This window comes from Zeus faber (genome assembly GCF_960531495.2).
Source record: "Zeus faber genome assembly, chromosome: 4".
Lineage (NCBI taxonomy): Eukaryota > Metazoa > Chordata > Actinopteri > Zeiformes > Zeidae > Zeus > Zeus faber.
The window spans coordinates 26,238,928-26,260,451 of record NC_137191.1 but is presented as its reverse complement, the minus strand read 5'-3'; the positions used below and the strand labels follow the sequence as shown (position 1 = coordinate 26,260,451).

Here is a 21,524-nt window from a genome sequence, read left to right as displayed (position 1 = left end):
CGCTGCCGCCGACTGATCCAGCACACATGCTCCTCACACCTTGAACAGGGAGTGGAGGAAGAAAGATGTACAGATTGTCAACTGCAGCTACGTTTGTGCACGTAGCAATTTGGAGATTCAACGCAAGTGTTTATATGTACAGAATACACCTTTCACACCCTCAAAATCTGCACAACCTGCCATATATTGGTGCAGAAATCAAGCTATATATGGCATTTCTATAAATTTCAATGCATTAATGAAACAACAGTGGGTGTTAAACACATGATTCTAATTTATATTTGCTAGAAGTACATTTGTGGACTCTGTGGAAGTTAGGCTGTGGTTTCATGTGTCATTCTCACCACTGCACACACACACTCACACACGCCGTCACCGCAGTAAGGATGTGTGACCGTTGAAAACGAGCTAATTGGGTGGAAGAGGCTTTCGCAAGTCTCTGCTTTAGGATGTGTAACCACCATAGCTCCAGGAGGCAGGGGGTGGGAGAGAGAGAGAGAGAGAGAGAGAGAGAGAGGGATGCAGAAATGAGTAGTACAGCAGGGTAAACACCTGCTGTGTGTGGGAGAACTCTGCTTATGTATAAATTAACCAAAGTGGGAACGCTGATACTTTCCGCAGTGTTGACGGTGTGTAACCTTGTGATTTACAGTACTGTCGTAGTGGCATATGCATCATATGCAGGCCATCCCAAATCAGTTGGAGTTTAGATTTCAATTCAAATGTATGGAAAAACAAAAAGTGAAGAATATTATCAAAATTTAAAACAGAAAAAAGATCAAGATAAAGGGGGGAAAAAAAGAGTGAAGATAGCGTTTGACAAAAACTTTAACCCTTCAACCCTTGTCTTACATGTGGGACCTGATGTGGGAAGAGGGAAAAAAATATATATAAAAAATGAACATTTTAAAATAGAAAAAATTGTAGATGAGTAGATGTGGATATATAAATATAATATATAAATATAATATAATAAATATAATATATAATAAATATAATATATATAACATGTGTATATATAAAATGTAATAAGGTTAGAGACTAAAATGCAGACCAAAATGACAATCTCTCTCTCTTTCTCTCTCTCTCTCACACACACACACACACACACACACACACACACACTTTAAGCCCTGGTCATTACCAATGGAGGTTAAAAGGTGGCGTTGCAGTTCCCTCTCTCAGTGAAACAGCAGATCTGATACAGCGCAGTGCGTCTCACAATTACTGCTTCATTATCAAATCATTAGGTGGAGGAAAAACATCCAGGCCCCTATCCCCAAAAAGCTGTAGGAATGTGGATGGGTCCATGGATTATTCTGCTTAAAGTAGGAGCTCCTGCAGTTTGTTCAGTTCATGTTGTCTCACAAGAGATTATCTGAGGCGTTTACTTGGCATATTGTTATGCATATCCACTCAACGAGTTTTAGTGGAAATGTGCCCCAAGTCAGGAAGTCGAATGAGGCCTTTTTACTCTTAATATTTTCACAATTCTTACCATTTATTTACACTTTTTTATTGTTATTTAAATTATTTTTTATTAACATATCATTTGCTTAAAATAATAAAATATATATTAAAAAAAATCAAAAAAATGTTAACACCCAAACTATAACCTATAAAAAGTTTTTTTTCTCCATTGCCAAAGCCCTGCTGCCGTCTAGTGGATGCTTCAGTATGTGACACTGGTGAACCTACCATGACCCAAACTGAAAATCATCCAAGCTGAACTCTCCATTGTTTTGTCTCCTTTGAGCACTCTTTGTAAGACCATAATTAACACTCAACATTCAGAGGAGATATAAACAGACAGTTGTTTTTTTAAGTGTATTTATCAGGAACAAGTATGAAAGGTATCAATGGGGATTGCGTAATGGTTATTAAGTAGAAATCCATGTGGAATGTATTTGTGCTCCAAATGGTGAAGAGGTCCCCTCATTCATAAATATTCAAACTATTCTCTACCTCAATTTGAAATGACAAAAATATGTCACGAGAACAAAAGATTGAATCAATGCTGAACCAATAATGCCACCACAGATGATACAATAGGTTGATGAATTTATTAGAAAGGATGGAAAAGCAGGGATGAGTTAAATAGCCAAACAGAACGGAATATCTAAATCCATTATTCATATAAAGCTGTAACGGGCAAGAAAGTTGACCAAGGATTACTCACATGATGATAACAACTGCAGTATTTCTAAGAGCGTGTTTATATTTCTATACCCATTTGTATTTTTTTTCCGAGTATACATGAAGTGTATTTTTTGGTACTTATTTTTTCACTGTATGTACTAATTTTAGTATACTCATCATTAATATGCTGTTTAAAGTTTGAAGTGTTACCTTGTAACCAAAAAGATGTGAAAAATATATTTTCAATATATTTAACCCCATCTTGAGTACACTAAGTGCACACCGAGTGCCTTCAATAACATAAAAAGTGTGCTAAATATATGAAGTATACTTATTTCCCCACTTGGGAGGGCTTGACAGTTTTCCCTTTTTAGCTGTACTCACTGAATATTGGCCCCTGTGGTTTATGACGCATAGCAACCTGCATGACAATACTAGGGTCGCCGTGGAGTGCGATTCAGGAAGCATGCAGGTACAGTTAATATGGAACTCTCACATACACACACACACACACGCAAACGTGCGCAACAAACACTCAAAACACACAAGCGAATAAAGTGACCAGTGTTGGAAGACATGAAGAAGAAAGGAGACGTTACTGCCTTAACGGAATCTGAGCCAGTACCAGATTTAGGACTGGATCACACAACTGAGAGGACAGTAGGGGGATAGTTGGTTTTGTCGGCCAATCGCGACCCTTTTAACACATGATCCTCTTTACACTGTGTTTTATAAATCCTGCAGAGATTGTAAACACACCCCATAAGTACAGGATCCAACTAACAGACAAATGGTGCGATATGTCATATTTACAGTATTTACACATAATAACATCACTGGTGCCCTTGCATACTTCTGATAGAATTCTAACCAACAGGCAAAGAAAATAAATAGCTATTTTGGTAGTGCACTTTACTAAGGCTTTTCAGCAGTTAACCCCACATCCTCCCGTACAAATATAAAAACATTATCTCTATCTTGAGAAAATACTTGCAAATAGCCACGGAAAAGAGAAAAATGGTCATATAGATTTAAAAAAATTAAATACATTTTTTTTTTAAACCGTCGTCCCCAAGATGAAGAAAAGAGAAAAAGGACACAAGTGTTCTATATTGCGATAAGAATAACAACGAAGGTATTCAGGACAAGGACAGGAGGAGAGTCCTCTTTCTTTCAGAGTAAAATAGAATTTCCCCTATCCCATAAAAAGTGCACGCCGGGATAGCTTGGGATCACCGCGCCCTGAACAGGACCCTGTACATGGTGAAGCCCAGCACGGCAAACATGGTGGCCCCCACGCTTGCCCTCAGCCAGAAGGTGGAGTTCTTCAGGTCGGCCTGGCTGATGTGCCTAGGAGAGAGAGGGGCAATAAAGAGGAAGCGAGAGAGAGGGGGGGGGCAGAGTGGTATGAGCGAGGGGAGTGGAGAGAAAGGGACAACGAAGACAAAGTTAACAAGCGATGTCGGAAGAGTCCTCGTTTTTTTGTGATGGAGAGAATTAACAGAAAAACTATACAGTGGCACACAGGGATGGACATTCAGTTCAGTGGAAACAAAGAGAGAGGAAGTGAATGAGGAGAAATCCTGTGGATCAACACGATGAGTCATGGTCACATGGCAAACGAGAACAAACAGAAGAGGAATAGAAAGACTGTGAGTGCGAGGGGGAGAAACGGACCCGCGACAAAATAGATGACGCCCTTCGAAACGGGAGGAAGTTTAACGGCGACTGTTGGTGGCGGTAGAAGAGAACTTCAACGCGACAGTGGAAAAGAAACAATGAAGCACGGGAGGAAAAGAAAACTGAACAAAAGCAAAAGAAAAAGGGATGAAGAGAGAACATACCCAAGTTAGAGGAGCAGCCAGTGACAATACGTCATTGTTTTGGTTTCTGACTTTCTGTTCACTTGGGGCATTGGGGATAATGAGAAAATGTCCCAGTGTTACTTTTAAGGCATCATTTTGGGGGGAAATGATGCGTTAAAAATTTTACAGCACAATAATTTATTACAAGGTACTTACCAGGTAATTAAAGCAGCATCATGTAACTTTTGAAATTTGGTCCCCTACAGTTTCCGAGTGCAATTACACATTCACACCACTGCCATAAAACCCTGTCCGGTGTCCGTAAAGTATTTATTTTACCGGACAAATTTGAACCTTATTGGTCACTTATCAATAACAGTCTACTGTATATGCGAATATGATGTACATCTGAGTCACAGCGGCCCTTGCCCGGACCCTCGCCACTTCCCGGGGCCATGGACTGCGTGCTCGCTGCGCCCTCTTACCCCGCGGGGAGGGACAGGGGACCCTGCTACCGGAGCGACTGCCCACGGGAGCAGCACGCGCGAGTAACAAACCCCCTGGCGCAATGAAAGTGAGGGCGGGTACGAGCCGGCTGAGGTGAGGTGGGATCACGGCCCCGCGGGTGCCGGGCGCACCACTGGCCAATCTCGCCCGCGCCGTCAGCGAGGCAGAGCGGCTATGTTTTGTATGAGCAATTATTACGGGCCGTTTTCAGCAGTAAGTTTAGAACTTATCATAATTTAAAAGGCAAAAAAAAAAACAGCTAATGGAAACCCAGAGCCAAACATCAAGCAATGAGTGCCATAAAGCGGAACACCCCTTTCCCGCAGTTTCCAACCCGAACACAAAATTTACATAGTGCAAGAACAGGCATTTGGGGGGTTGGGTGGGAATGAAAGAGGTGCCATTATGCATAATACAAGTCAGGGTACCATCAAAATTATTTTGAAGCTGTTATTTTAAAGGGACCTATTATGCAAAACTCACCTTTTCAGTGCTTGTGCACATACATTTGGGTCTCTGATGGGCCTATTAACACACAAACAGCGAAAAAAGACTTGTGGCTTGTGGCTCCCACAAGCCTGAAGCACGGCAACGAAAGTCGGAAATAACTTTTGAATTAGGCCTTGTAGATCTAATATGAATAACTGGATTGCTTTTTTCTCATCTCAAATTTTTTTCAGCCCCTAGGCTCACAGAACTTGGGGCCTCGGGAGGGTGGCTCCTCCCACAATAAAACAGCCAGTTTTATCACACTATGGTTTTGAGGCATGTTACAATGGCTCAAATGCATATATCAGAGGTATTTCCATAAAAAAACCCTCCAAAAACATGTTTGGTGAATAATTACTAATTATGAACCAATTATTACTTTATTAGGAATTACTAGTTACAAATTACTTTATGAATAATTACTAATTATGAATTGCTTTATTAGCAGTTCATAAGTATAAATTACTTTATTGATAATTACTAATTATGAATTTCTTTATTAGCAATTATGAGTTATGAATGACTTTATTACAAATTACTTTATTAGCAATTACTAGTTATGAAATACTTCATTAGTAGTTACTTCTAAATGCTACATACCATAACTAATATGCAGCAATGAAATAACTATGAAGCATTTTAATCAGAGAATTGCTTAATATTAATGAACTGGCTAAACTACTATTCACTGTATAAGTAAAACAAGGAAAGTTGCCGAGGAGTTAACAAAAGAAATTTGCGTACCTTAAATACTCACTATAAGTACATATATATTTGTACCAATGAATACTACACAATTAACTAGTATGCACCTCCAGTGATTACTGTATAGTAACCCAAAAATGTGTCGAACAAAAATGAAACCAGCTGAACAGAAATGGCCAAATAACATGGATAGGTGCAGCGTGGGCAGACGGAAGGGTGTTGGAAGTAAAGAGAAGCTTCGAGAAGTGGAGAGAGAACCTGCTGAGCACGACGGCGTAGATTTTGGCCCGGACCGTCTGCAGCAGCTCAGAGTTGAGGAAGTTCTGGCACAGGCAGAAGGTGCACCGGTTACACGTGCACATGCAGCGCAGCCGGGCGTGGCTGAGGAGGAGGAGGAGGAGGAGGAGGAGGAGGAAGGGTGGTGGACACACACACACACACACACACACACACGCGCACACACACACACACAGATAACAAAACAAACAAACACCCACCGACACACAGATAGACAGTGAGGTATAAGCACAGGGGCAAATAGGAAACAGGAAGGTTAATTCATGATAATACCGGAGGGACCGTCACCGAAAGTCACCAACACCAACATTCCTAGAAAGTTGCAAGAAAGGTGAATCATATTCGAAAAATATGAATTTCATACGAGTCTCCAACTCAGTTACTTTGTATAAACATAATGCAATTTCCATGTCTTAAAAGGTAGTTCATACTAGAGAAACACTTCACTCTCTAAGTTAAAAATCTGAAATTGTGAGGGAATGATTTGGCAGTCCTGATTCCTGGCATTTGAGGAAACCCCCCCCCCCCAAAAAAAACAAACTGAAATCCCCCCCATCAAGTCCCTAAAGGACTGCAGCCATGTGGAAGAGACACCAACTCTTCTTGAAGGGTAAACATTAAGCACGGCATTTATTTGGTTTCATTCAATAATAATAAATACAACTACAATAAAAACCACTCTATACACGCCATATAAAAACACTATATTTGATTTCTTTGAAGAAACAGTGAACAGGATCGCAAGTTGCGCGTGGGCGTGCGTGCGGAAAGGATCTCTTGTTCACCACTCGAACCGTGACAGGCACCGAGCAAGCGCGGGTGAGGAAATATGCGTAGAATTAAAAAAATACTCATTTTTGTTATTTTGGGATTCTCAACGTGAACAATACAGGTGTGGTGTGTGAGCCTGGGAACTGGTTGATATGCGCGAGTCTCACGATCAAAGCGTGAGACTTGGAAGCTCTGTATAGCAATTATTAAAAAAACATTTATTTATAATAAACTTTTAGTAATGCAAGTAATAACCTGGAGCTGCAACTTTATCAGCATCCACAGCACCCGTACCGCCACGTCCAAAAACCTCCATCTGCTCCCTCGCTGTTGCGTGCATATGTCCACAAACTGTAGATCCTCTCTGTGCGCGCAAGTGAAAGCTTTGTCTGTGTGCTCTGCTGCTCCATACGGATGGAAGGGATATTTCAATACTGTGAAAATATCCCGATATATCGACCCAAGCCTACTACCCCACTGTGAACACGTAGGGAATTATTGCAAAGGAGAATCAGGCTTCTTGTGCATTTTAGGCCACACGGTCTGTAAATATCTATGCATATTTAAAACCACATCTACGTCTGACTGATCAGACATTTCATAATTAAGAATGATTGGACCTTATTTTATTGTATTTTTTTTGACACCTTCACTGCAAAGTTTATGAAGACATGCCTCATTGATGGTTAATGTATTGTTTTACTCGAAACATAAATGCACTCTTATTCAACGAAAAATAAAAAAGGTTATTTAAAAGGTAGAACATATTTTTAATCCCATGTCTTATCGAGCCTATGTATTGGTTTAAGTTAAATTATTTTTAAAATAAACCTATGCCAAAACTAACTCTAAAATAACAAAACATGTGAATTATTTGACTCAAATCTTTGCTGAGTGTGAATGCATGTCACGTGTAAATTCAATGATCTTTGTTACTCATCGCATTTCAGGCAGTCTTTGGCAGTGTGTTTATCGCGCATGTTCATATCGCGATGATGATGAAAACACGATTTATCGCCCAGCACTATTTGTAATGCGTCTTAGAGATGGCTCCGCCGTAAAAAGAACATTGTAAATAAAGATAATTCATTCAATCGTTCATTCCTTAAGCCCGTAAAAGTCTGCGCGGCATATATGGAAAATGCAGCAAGTTTGTGCCACTGGTGTGTTCCGAAGTTAATGAAGATGTCCCATGTTGGTGCAATCTATGCAATTTTTTATGTGTTTTGTGATCAATTATTTTGCTAATATTTGTCGAACACTGAAGATGACTCTACGCTCTCTAGATGGCAGGACAGAGCCTATGGGGAGCATGTGGGGTCGGGACTGATACAGACAGACAGGCACGTTTCTCTATCATCATGGTCGCATTGTTTTGAAGCGGAGGCCAGTGGTCGTTAATGTACACGCACAGCCAATCGCAACTTGTTATTCAAAACTATTTTATTAGACTCAAAAATGAGTATAAAAAAGTAGCTGGCTGGACTTAAATGAGTTGGCCATTTGGCCGGCAGCTGGCGCTTATTGAAAGCTCTGCAGTATACGTACGGGTGCATGGCCATGGTGGTCAGTTTGGTGTAGATGTCTTTGCACGGCGCTGCGCTCGTGTTGCAGGTGAACGACTGCGGCGGTGGCATCTTGTGTTTCCGGCAGAACTCCAGCGGAGTGCAGATGTACAGCTGCTTGACCTCCGGGAGGTCGCACTTTGACGCGATCATCATGCACGGCGTCTTGCTGTCCATGAAGTATTGCTGGTTGGAAGAAGAGATGGTATTTTAGAATCAGGATTTAAAAAACAAAATGCCTCCAAGTTGCAGGCAGACATCTATCATACTTGTGATCATCATGTAATGTTGTATTTGCCAAAACTTTGAGACATTGTCACTTGTCATACTGTATATGTGCATACTGTATATAGTGAAAATAAGACAGCCCAAAATTTCTCACTATGGATTCTGAAGTATTGTAGTTTTAGCAGTGTTTTTGCCTGATAGCATACTTTACATAAGCATATACTGTAAGCCAATATGATGAACTACAACCGGATCCTGTAAGATGGGCTATGGAATATATAAGCTAATATTACAACATGATTTGTGATGATTATCTATAAACGCGGCCACCTTGAAGACTTTGGCGCAGTATTCGAAGGAATGCGGGTTGCTGACGTCATACAGCAGGCAGACGATGTCGCACGTCAGGTCAGCGTCAGATAAGTAGTCAAAGTCTGGGAAGACCTCGTGGAGCTGGGGGTTATGGGGAGAAAAGAGGGAGGGAAGAAGACAATGAGAAGGAGAAGAGAGGAGGGGCCACAAGCAGGAAAGAAATTCCACGGCAATAGCAAAACTACAAAAGCTTTAGATGGAAGGGGATTTGCATTAAGTGAAACAGAAAATTCTATGGTCAATTTCATTTTCCTTTTTTACACTTTTATGATGAGTCAGAAATGATCTGCTACTACACACCCAGACCCTGCACCAGAGGGGGCTCCCACTTCAGCTGCCTCTACACAAGCAGCTTCCCCTGCTGGCAGCGCTGTGTTACAACACTAACCATTCTTTCTCCTACTCGGGTGTCCCTGGCTAGCCCGGATGACCCCGCTTAAAAAGAACTCCAAAATTATTTTGGTTGATTTTATTGACTTTCTGGTCTAGCAAGTGGAGCTACAGCAATCTAATGCAAGAGAAAAAATAAGTACTCACCAGGAGGTATTTCTCTTGGCCATAAACGTAGGTCGTGCTGATGCCGTAGTAGGATTTGTGCTCCTCTCGAATCGTCTTCTGGAGCTGGGAGAGGAGCACTAATGGTAAGTGGTCGTATGCAGAAAAGAGGAGTGCATTTATAGACCGTTTCCATTTGCTTATATCCCCAATGATAAAATGCCCACCATGAGGTTTCTGCCCAGGAACGCCTGCAGGAAGCCGCTCTTGCCACTGCAGACGTCTCCGAAGACGTTGCAGCGGAACACGCTGCGCTGAGTCTGCTTCTTTTGCAGGTCGATCTTCTTGTCTCTGGTCACTGCATGAGACAAAGACATGCACAGTCACTCTGTGGGTCAGGTTGCAGTGCTGCAGCTTGCATGCCCTGTGCTCATTATTCAGCGAGTTTCAACAGCCCCACAAACCAATGCAGGCGGTCGCCCTCCCCATTTCTCTCTTATTTTTGAGTCAACTGTAACCGACATGTGGCGATGGAGTGATGTGCTTGAAGAGTGAGAAAGCCAGGGGGGTTTTGTCACTCTTTCACTCAAACGAGAAATGGGGAGGGCGATATAGTGATTGATTAGGATATCTAGCTTGCCAATTTTAGACCGCAATGCATCTTGAAACTCAACATAAAATTCCAGAGGTTTTGTCATGTGAGGTTGTGAGGCGTTACTATTAAATTGCCGTTTCCATGAGCAGCTGGAAGATTCTGGACAATGACTCCCTGAGGTGTGTTAGCATTAAATACAACCATGTGATATAATGAATAATGAGGAATTTGATCTGCTCGTTGAACAAGGTACACAACTCATTGTGGTTGAATCACCTGTTATTCCTGACGACTGGGACTCCTGCTCAGCTATGATGGAGTATCCAAGGTAACCCAGGTACTCCAGGCATCGCTGGACATCAAGGTACGTTGTCAACCTGAACATTCACAAATCCAGAAAGAAATTCAAAATGAAAGAATTTCAGGAGGTTATCCCATCATATGCCCAACAAGCGCCAAACTCACGTCCACTGTGAGAGGTATCCCTGGTAGGTGATCCAGCCCTGGTCATTAGTGCTGACAGTGTTATTGACATCTGGACCCCAGGGCATGTAGGGAAAGACGTCAAATAGGTCCTTCAGCTCCTCCGGGGACAGGGCACAGTCTCGGTCCTGACGTGACACCAATTGTTCAGTGTTTTGTTAGTGGTGGGATGGCGGAATGTCAGAAAAATGTTCCTTATCGTCTTATTGGCTTTTATATATTTGAGAAATGGTTTGTCGGCTGTGTTGTCTGAAGGTTGCAGATGAGGCTGGAAACAATGTGAGATGATTGCGTTCCTACTTGAAAATGTGGAAAAAACAAGCAAGTCATATTTGGGCGAGGTATGACATGGATTCTGGAATGCAGCCAATCATCTTTGGCCCGTTATTTCACCCCTGGACTCACGCCTTTTGCATGTTTCACATGTTTCACATGTTTCATAAGCATGTTTCCCTCTACAACATCCACAGACCAGGCCTGTTCCCTGAGGGAAGCGTCTGCAAAATTACGTAATGTAATGAATGCAACGTTTCACAAATGTTAACACAACATGTTAGGTACACTTTGTGGAATGATATAAGCTGCTGAAATCGGAAATATCTGCAATCTTAAAAAAAAAACATTTTTCAATTAAATATTGCTATACAAGAACTTACAATGCTTAGCCCAAAAGCTTTGAAATGGGTTGTATTGGTCATGAACACATGGACATACTGTAGCTCCACCCAATACAATCTGAGGTATAAATGGTGTCTATCGTCGAGGTAAGATTAAAAGTCCTTGTGTGCAGGCTCTACAATTTTTCTTCCAAATGTACAGTATGGCCCCTTAATTTGTGCAATACACAACCTCATAAAATATGGCATGAAAGAGGGAAGTGTAAATTACTGAAATAATTGTACTTGTTCATTATGACTTATGTCTGGTTAAAACAAAACAACAACAACAACAAGGGAAAACAAACTCAGGCTTACTTAAAGCAAAACAAGCCAAAGCTTGTCAACTCTCGGTAAATAACCATGACCTGGAGGTCACACCCAGCTGGATGCTAATGACACCACAGAAAATAAAGCCAACCCTGGCAAGAGTCCCATCGGACTTTCACTTCTAAACTGTCCTTCAAGCCGCACGGCTACGCTATCACCGGGCGAGTGAGTGTATTTTGGTCGTGCACAGCGGCAGGTACTGAACGTTTCCATCTAATGCGCCCTAGTTGACAGAGGCCGAAGTGAACACACACCCAGACCGACAGAGGGAAAGGAGTGTGACTGTACCTTGTCATGCTTATCAAAGACACTCTGGAGGAAGAGGTAGGCATCGTGGTTGAGCTCTGTGGTGCAGTCCGGTGGTATTTTCAGCCTTGAGAGAGAAAGAAATGGAGAAAGACAACAAGTAGCCAGGTGAACACAGAAGCACTGAATGATCAAGTTATTATAAAGTAAAGATTACCTAAATACATTTCCTGCTGAACAATTTTTATCAGAGGTAACACGAACAAGGGTTAGGGTGAAAAGCAGAGGTATCAGAATTGATTTAATTTAGGTGGCTTTCTGAAGGGCAGGCAGGCAGATAAAAGATGAAATGAGACATGAACACAACAGTGCAGGCCATGTAACAGAATTAAGACAACCGGTTGAAATAGTGAACAATTTTAGTTTGTGAATGGAGCCACTTGTTTGATAGTCCATCAGATTTATGACAGCATTTACGATGGTTTTGCCTGAGCTCTAGCACATGTTTTGTTATCTTTTAACAAGGGAAGTGCGTAACATGCATGGGGGTTAGAAGGAGAAGAGCTAGATTGTGCCTCTAAAAACAATACAATAATAATAATAATCCTCATCATCATCATAATAATAATAATAGGTATAGCTGCAGCCAGCAATACACAGGTTCCAGTTAATTCCTTTTTGGTACGTATGTATTACAGTTTTTTGGTTTCTGTGAAATGCACCACAAGTTATAAAAGTTACAAACATCTTGTACTTATGTCTGGAACAATCAACATGGCCTTACGTCTGTTTCTCTTCTGGCGTTCAGTTTAAATAGTTTAAATATTCCTGAAGAACGGTGTTTTAAGAATAATGCCTTTCCTGGGTGACACAGAGCGGACACTGCATCACCCTCACTTTTAGCGGTGACCTTTTCTTTGAATTATATTTCCGATAAGCTACGTTTTCATGACATATGAAAAAAGTTGTGGTATTTACAATATCACAGTTTGAGTTTTTCCAACCCCTCACTGGATCTTGAACATATCACTCACTTGTACATTCGAGTGGACTCGACGTGGTCACGAGTTTTTGAGGACTACTGCTTTTTGTATTTTTCATGAATGGGCAAAAAAATGGGGACCAATGAGATAAAATATCAATCGAACAGCTGCGCAGACATCAAGTTTGTAGTCTCTAACCACTACAGAGCGAGACACTGTGCACTGGACACGGTGCGAATGTACATTCTGAACCAGAACCTGCACATTTATAGTAAATAGTATGATGACATCATAAAGCGTCTCACTATAAATCACATCTTATGAATAGTCAAGCACGACCAGCCGAATACTTAGGGTCAAATTTGGTTGGTTTTTCAACGATTTCTGCCCCATATGTGGATCGATTTGCGGGCTGGACCCCTAATAATAATAATAATAATAATAATAATAACAACAAAATAAGAGATTTTAAACACTCTACAGAAAGAAAGTGGTTTCCAGACTCACGGGGGGAAGAGGTAGTCCTGGTGCAACTCCAGGTCGTCATCGTAACCAAATGTCCTCAGCACGGTCCAGGTAGTCTCATGTCGGCCTCGCTGAATGAACAAGGTGTGAAGGAACAGGAAACCTGAAAGTGACACGCGCAGTAACATATCACAAGATAGTAGACATCAGAAGTGAGGTTCAGCTATATCACATGCTTGTTTAGCGAATTTTAATTTCCACGATTTTAATTTTGCGACTCGGAGCGACAGAGGGTGGAGTCATGGCTCATGGCCAGGTGATGGGGAATAGGAGGGTGGACCTGTTCATCTGCCATTGTCAAACTTTAGTTCCTACCAATCTTAAAATGGAGGAACAGCTTTTTGCAGCAGGGGCTGCTTTGTACATTGTAATGTATATGACAAGTCCCTGTTTCATTTAGTCACACATTAATATGAGCAACGATGTGTGGAGGCAGCTGACGTGTTGTGAGGTTCATTACATACTTTACATTAAGGTAAAACACATTGAATCAGCCCTTTTGAATGGCAGCGCATGTTAGTGAGCCTCGCTGACAATCCGTTGACGACCCATGGCACAATATATACATAATTTCTGATAATTCCATGTTAAACAAGGTCACACCATTTAAGGAACCATTTTATTAAAATTAAATGTGCAACTCTAACATATTAGCAGTCAATATTAAATGTACACACTGCCAAATAAATTGTATTTCCTCAAGAGTTCAGTAGACACACCCAGAAGCGATGGCTACACATCGACTTGGCATTTTGAGAGCAAACCAGTCATCTCACACACACACACACACACACACACACACACACACACACACACACACCCACACACACACACACACACACACACACACACCCCCTTCACACCTAAAGGTAATCTACAGGTAATTTATCCAATTGGCTTAACCTAACTGGCTTTGGAGGTGAAAAGGATCCTAGAGCAAACATGGGAAGAACATAGAAACCTCATGGAGGAGACAGGGCCAGAGATGGGATTTGAACTCTGGTCTCTCTGGGTTTTCTTCCCACTGCGCCACCGTGCTGCCTAGTTTCCGAGACGCTGCAAGTCAGTCAGACTGACAGGCTGCCTGAAATACCTTTCAGGGTGAGCCCGTTGTCACCAACTCCATCACACATGTTCTTCCTCACAACGTTCTTCACATCCTCCAGGGCCTGAGGAGCTAGCGGTGCGTTGAAACATGTCCTCTGTGAATAAACATAGACACACCCAATTATTATATACAAGCTAAATATTTGTTTCCAAAGTCCACTTCAAGACCCTTTCATCTACAAAGGAATGCACTCGATGAATCAGCTGAATTACCTGGAAGAAGTTGAGCTCATTATCGTTGAGAATACCATCGTTATCCAGGTCAGACACTTTGAAGATGCGGCTGAGGGCTTTAACACAGAGCGGCTTCATCTAGGAATCAGTGAGGACAGTTAATCAGTTATGATGAAAAATATCAAATCTGACACATTTTTCAGGGTTATGCGACACTACCAGCTGCTTATAACCAATACATAGGCAAGCAAGGAATGTTGTGGTGGGAACAAAAATGAGGGCATTAAGCCACTGTCTGTACATGATACCCTGTTAATTGAAAATATTTTCCATGTATAATCACATAATTCCTCTTTTTGCTTACATTTTTTTTCTCTGGACAGTAGAGGGGCCCAGTGGGGTGGAGAACTGCCTTCTGGGCGTAGTAGAACAGCTCCGAAATGTTCTTCAAGTTCTTCGCTGAACACTGTAAATGTCCAGAAGTGGTTCATACATGTTTACAACACAGAGCAATTCTACGTCCTTATCTTTTAGTCTAATAAAAAACAGCTTCATAACACATTGATCTGAAACTTCCGAATGCATCTTTTGAATTTGCAAGGAAGCTAAATCCCTGGAAAACCTCATTAGAATATCTTCAACCATTACTTCATGACATGTTTTGTGCATTATTTGAGTTGAATACCAACAGTGACAAAGTACAGTCGGGTCTGTCTGCCCATCAGTCTGAGTGTATGAATGTGTGTGTGTGTGTGTGTGTGAGTGAGTGAGTGAGTGAGTGAGTGAGTGAGTGAGTGAGTGAGTGAGTGAGTGAGTGAGTGAGTGAGTGAGTGAGTGAGTGAGTGAGTGAGTGAGTGAGTGAGTGAGTGAGTGAGTGAGTGAGTGAGTGAGTGAGTGAGTGAGTGAGTGAGTGAGTGAGTGAGTGAGTGAGTGAGTGTGTGTGTGTGTGTGTGTGTGTGTGTGTGTGTGTGAGTGTGTGTGTGTGTGTGTGTGTGTGTGTGTGTGTCTGAGCCGAACCAAAGCCAGGCATGGTATTAGCAAAAAGGATCAGTCTGAGGGATCCGCCGCTTCCAATTAACCAGCCTGAGAAAGGATTTGCTTTGGCCACATTAGAAGATGGTGGCCGGGAGTGGCTAGGCTACAGAGAAGCCAGAGATGGTATGAACTGACATATGACCGACTCAAGGACACTCTTAAGTGTCCTTGAGTCGGTCATATGTCAGTTCATACCATCTCTGGCTTCATGGGCCGTCTTTGCCGCATGAAAAAGCTCTCTGACGCCTTTCCTGGCTGAAGCAGCCCCAGGTGTACAACGTAACTCAAGCTGGAAATACCTGGAATCTGTATGCATTTGATGTTTATATCGAACGCCTTTTCTTTTTTTTTTTTTTTTTTACAACAAAGGCTGGTTGCCATGGCCGCAATGAGAAGAAAGAAGCCAGCAGGGAAGAAACAAGGACTTCCAGTAAGAGAGTTCATAACCATAAAGCAAAGAGGAACGACTGATTACATAGAGACCTCGGTACATAAAGCAAGCGATGGATTCATTCCCCTCATGTAGGAAATCGTAAAAAGGAAAACCCATCACTAGGCTGGTTTAGATGTCATTCCCATAAACAATATATGACTGGAGCCTGTAAGAGCCTTTACTTGTGCACACGGCGGGTCAACGAGCTTGGCTAATCTTGATCTACTGCCTTGTCTTCTGTCTACTCCAAGTACCATGTTTCTGTACGCAACAAATGATCACCGCAGGGAAATTATTGACCTCCGCTTTGTTTATATACTCTTGACCTGTTATTGATTGTGAAACATGATTTGCCAGACGTGACCGTCTACGTGCTGATACTGCACAACTGAGCTACAGACCAAAATGGATTAAAGGGTTTCTATGCACAACCTTAGGGGTTTAGACATGTCCAATCTATTGAAATGTATTTGTTTAGCCCTTATTACAGTAACAATGTCAATGGTCTTCATAAGCCCACATTCAGAAGCTTGTTTGAATGTGGGTTAAGGGACGTTGCATTGGGTACCCCGATCCTGGCCCTAAGCACTTGGAGGGGCAAAGAGAAACTCCCAAAACCTCCTAAGGGAAAGGTCCATTGACAAGATAAGAAGCCCGGGTTGGCTGGACAACCAAGGGTGCCATGTGGGGGGACATGTCAAATTTGTAACAGTAAGAATAGCTAAACAGAAAGTGAAAACTGCTAATTATCCAGAGGAAGTAGGGAGTAGTAAAATAACAGAAGTAAAATGAACAGAAAACAAAAAGTCAAAAGTATGACACCTCTACAAGCACGGAAGTCAGTTTATAGTCATTTTAGCCATTTAAGAACAATCACCAGTGGTCTTTCTTTGCAAAGTTTCTTTCAATTCCTGTTGAATTAGTTAAAAGTAGCCTCGTTTTCACTTCTCCATCCTTGAGTGATGGAAAAAGGCGGTTCGTGGAGGACAGCAAAACCAACATTTGCAGATGTGACCTCTGTATGAAGTAACGAGACAAACCCCACACACCTCCACACAAGTCTCGATCTCACTGTACTGGTTCATAATGGGCAGAATGGTCTCCATGCTGCTGTGTTCCACCAGGTCTGACTTGTTCCCCACCAGGATCAAAGGGACCCTGGACACACACACAGATAATACTATTTTTAAAATAAATTAAAAAAAAAAAAAAAAAAATACACATATATATATATATATATATATATATATATATATATATAGTCCTAGATAATAAATTCCACTATGACCACACACAGAAAAAAAATTATATATGAAATGCAGGAGAATCTACAGCAACACACCTGCTATCCTTGTCTGTATTGTCAGTAATGAGGGGAATCCAGTGGCTGGTTACCTGTGCCATTTATAAAACAGAGCAGAATGATATAATATACAAAAAGGACACCACCTATCAAACCGTGACGATATGAAATGGTACAACTAACAGCAAAATGTGGAAGTGCTCGCTCACTTTCTCAATGGACTTCTTGTTGTTCACAGAGTAGACAATGCATATCACGTTAGCCTGCAGGTAGAGAGGCAGACAGCAGAGCGTCCATTAGGCTGCTACACCTACTGTGCACTACATCAATATGCAAAAATGGAAATGACCTTGGAGATCTCTTGAAACAGCTGTTCATCCGTCTGCTCCGCCTCTGTCGACAGAAAAACAAGCGCGGTAAAACCAACTTGACTTGAATGCAGTCATTCCCGCTGAGCTTTGTTCCCCCACAGTACCTGAGTAGTCCACTATATGGGTGGGAACTCTCTCTGGGGTGACGTCGGCAGGAATGGTGATCTCCTCAGCTCGGTACGGCACCTGAGAAAGTTAAAGCCAATATGATGCATCTAGGGTTATGTACGGAAGGATTTATCATCATGGTCACCACACGACGTGGTGTTTTAAAGTCTGATATGAGGCCAAAACTCTTTCAAATAAAACTTCCTCTAACATACAGTATTAGACAATATTTCGGATTGTGAGAAATGTATGTTATGTTCTGAGCTCAAAATTGTCCGTTATCATACGACCGTGTTTGAGCATTTTATTAGAATACAAAACCAAAGTCAAAGTTAACTAAATTAGGTTGGACCAAACTTTAATAAACGGTGTAATTTATAAATAGAAGGCGATGGTGGCTGTGGATTTAATGGTGTGGGTGAAGAAACAGAAAAGTATTAGAAGATATAAACATAGAAACAGACTAATAGACATTTCAAATGAGAGATACAGAACGATAAAAGTAGTATAAATAATAAATCTGTTAGAGGAGCACTTTTTTAGCATAGTGAGATGTTGATTGTTTACGTGATTAGCTTTCGGATGCATGCAAATTAACTACAGCTATAAAGGTAGAAAAGTATGAAGGCCCTAATAATTCACCCGTACCACTTCAGGGAACTCCTCGCTGACCAGTGACATGATGAGAGAGGTCTTCCCCACCTTGGCTGCATAGGAGGGGAAGAAAGAAACAGAACGCTTGAGAGGGGGAGTAAGGGAAGAAAAGTCGCCCTCTTCTTTAGGACACATTTGGTCGGTAAAAGAGATTTTCTCACCCTTCCTTTCAAGTGTGAGTCTGACTGTGTCAATGCCAGGCAAGAGTCCTGACACCGTGTGACAAACTTGTCAAATATTGATTCATGGATTATATTCATTCCGAGCAAACATGCACTCTCATTATTGTGTCTTTATTCTATTCTTTTAATATACGATTACATAACGATTGTGTCAAGTACAGTCTTTAAAATAACGGCACGGTATACTAAAGAGATGTGAGCGGTTATCAGTGAATGGTGGAAACAGGCACCAACATGTGAGGGTGCAGGTGTAGAAGGGAACGTACGCCGGGGGGGGTATCTGCAACCCACACCGTTTTTGATGTTTGTATAATAATAATAAAGACAATAGTAACAATGATGACAATAACTTTATTGTGTATGATAATATTCAGTATTAATAATTATTATACTTTATTTATTATAATTACTATGTATTTATAATAATAACACTAATCTGTATGTATTTCTGTGGTGGAAAGTCACGGATTACAAGTACTTTACTGTACTATTACTGTACTTAAGCACATTTTTCGGGTACAGTATCTGTACTTACTTAAGCATATTGCGTTTCAGAGACTTTCGAGTGCTTTTACTTAAGTATAAATGTAAGGTCGCTTCACTTTTACTCGTTATTTGGTGTCAGGGTAGACGATTTGTTCTTTGACTGAAGCAAAAGGTCTGAGCACTACTTCCACCGCACTGATGTAGTGACGTCCTATCGTAATAAATACAATGCACTTTATACACTGCTGTCGAAAGGGGGAGTTGATCAAATACGATTATATTGTGACAAATATGACAAAACGTTCATATTTCATATTAGAAAATAAAACTATATATACATATGAGAGCATACTTAGATTTGATATTACAAAATAGACATATGAATACAAATAATTACTAAAAAAAGAATGACCTCCCAGAAGAAAGGATGACAAACTGCTTTACTTACGCTCTCCCACTAATAGTATCCTCACGTCTTTCCGCATCCTCTCCGTCCTTGTGAACCAACCGGGGAAACGTGTTCGTGAAAAACATTTATTTTTGTATCATTTTAAATAATTATTGTTTATTCATGCTCCGGTCCGGAGGACGGGACGGCAGCCGCCCACGGCCCTCGGAGCTCCTACAGCAGGGTTAGCGTCACCGCGCTAGCATCCCCGGACGGCTGCAACCGCCACACGCAACGTTTGGAAACCAGCGGGGACCGCGGTGTCCCCAGCCGGAGATGGAGCGCCTCGCGTCGGACCTCCTCGCACGGCGGAGCACGGCACCGGGGGAGCTACACCGCGCGGACGCCGCTCCGCCCCGGCTGACGCTCGGTGACCTGCGTGGGGACGCGGGAGGGTGTCGGGGGTTTCTGTGGCAACGTGCGTAAGCGCCGCATACTGTGCCGGAGTGCGCACTGCATGTGAATCTAAGGAATAATTACATCGATGTGTTCTTCAATTTACGGAAGACTTTACAAGGTCATGTAGGCGAGCAGTTCATGTCCTCCGTTCCCACGATGTCGTTATGGCGAGAAAAGGGACGAAATAAAATGTGAACGTATAATGTAATAATAATAATAATAATATGATGATAATAATAATAATAAAAATAATAATAATGATAATACTTCTTGTTATTATTATTATTATTAGCACATTTAATTATTATTATTATTATTATTATACGTATTATGATCACTAAAATCGACTCCCGGTATGGGAACTCGTTTTAACGCGGATATCCACTTCTGTCACTTTTCTTCTTCCTGCACATTTTTAACTGTACATTTTACTCTTTACTATGTTTTCTTCATAATTATTATATGTTGTTTGTTAATATGTTGTATGTAAATACGTTGTATGTAGATTGGAGCTGTAACGAAAGTAATTTCCCGCTGGGATTATTAAAGTATTTCTGATTCTGATTCTGATTCTGAGTTATGTTGTGGAGTTACGTTTTTTCAATATCGTGACTGACCTTGATGACTGGATTGTTGGACAATGGCTTCTTTATCGTCTTAGATTTTCGGCTATTTTTCGGCAACAGGAACAATAACAAAAAACAAACTAGTAATTACTTTGCATAACAATTATAATAAATACATTTTATTTTATAAATATAATAAATACATGTGAGTTGGAATTACTACTTTATTGTATTTTTCTGTTAATATTGTACGATTGGAGAATTCAGTTGAATAGATTACTTGTCTATATTGTAATGCAGACAACATTTATGGAACTTTACCAGTAATTTGTCATTAGAATTATTATGGAAGAACTCGTACAAAACCTATTGACATTAAACCACCCACAGCATAACAACGTTTCAACTTGAATGCGCATGTTTGTAATAGTTTACAAACATGCGCATTCATGTTGAAACGCTTCCCATGTCTGTGTTTTTAATGTGAAACTGAAATTAAATACTTAAGTTTGAAGTTTTCCTGTAATTTATTCCAAGATGATGAAGCATTATAATTGAAAGATCTATCTATGTATCTATGTATCTATGTATCTATGTATCTATGTATCTATCTATCTATCTATCTATCTATCTATCTATATATCTATCTATCTATCTATCTATCTAAAATTAATACATGCATAATATATAAATAGCACCGAGAAACGGACTTGTGCAATATCTTGCTCCATAACATTTGTGTTGCAAGTTAATGCTGCTATGATAGAAAGGTTTCAGAACACACAGTGCATTGCAGCTTGCTGAATATGGGGCTGCCGCAGATCGATCTGAGTGTCCATGCTGACCCCTGTCCACCTCCAAAGCACCTGTAATAGGCATGTGAGCACCAGAACTGGACCATGGAGCAATGGAAGAAGGGGGCCTGGTCTGATCAATTATGTTTTCTTCTACATCATGTGGATGGCCGGGGTTAGAGTTAGATTCGATGGAGCATCTGTGGGATGTGCTGGAACAACAAGCCTGATCCATGGGGGCCCCACCTCACAACATACAGGACTTGTGGTCTT

The 21,524-nt window shown here is 41.1% G+C and overlaps 1 protein-coding gene across 2 annotated transcripts; it reads right to left on the bottom strand.

Annotated features, from left to right (window-relative positions):
- Positions 1-2,076: 2,076 nt before the first annotated feature.
- On the bottom strand, positions 2,077-19,839 carry LOC307228833 (mitochondrial Rho GTPase 1-A-like). 2 transcript variants are annotated; one of them, XM_079998647.1, is made up of 20 exons: positions 19,493-19,839; positions 18,371-18,429; positions 17,719-17,800; positions 17,593-17,636; positions 17,453-17,506; positions 17,283-17,335; positions 16,990-17,098; positions 14,837-14,938; positions 14,512-14,610; positions 14,285-14,393; positions 13,174-13,294; positions 11,726-11,810; positions 10,434-10,579; positions 10,245-10,345; positions 9,601-9,731; positions 9,416-9,499; positions 8,837-8,959; positions 8,262-8,464; positions 5,904-6,026; positions 2,077-3,489 (listed from the first exon to the last, which is right to left on the bottom strand). In XM_079998647.1, exons 1-20 carry the CDS (start codon positions 19,527-19,529, stop codon positions 3,372-3,374), a joined length of 1,983 nt encoding a protein of 660 aa, XP_079854773.1. In that variant the 5' UTR covers positions 19,530-19,839; the 3' UTR covers positions 2,077-3,371. The 2 variants fall into 2 exon arrangements, with proteins under 2 accessions (XP_079854773.1, XP_079854774.1); XM_079998648.1 differs by lacking the exon at positions 5,904-6,026.
- Between the last annotated feature and the right edge of the window lie 1,685 nt (positions 19,840-21,524).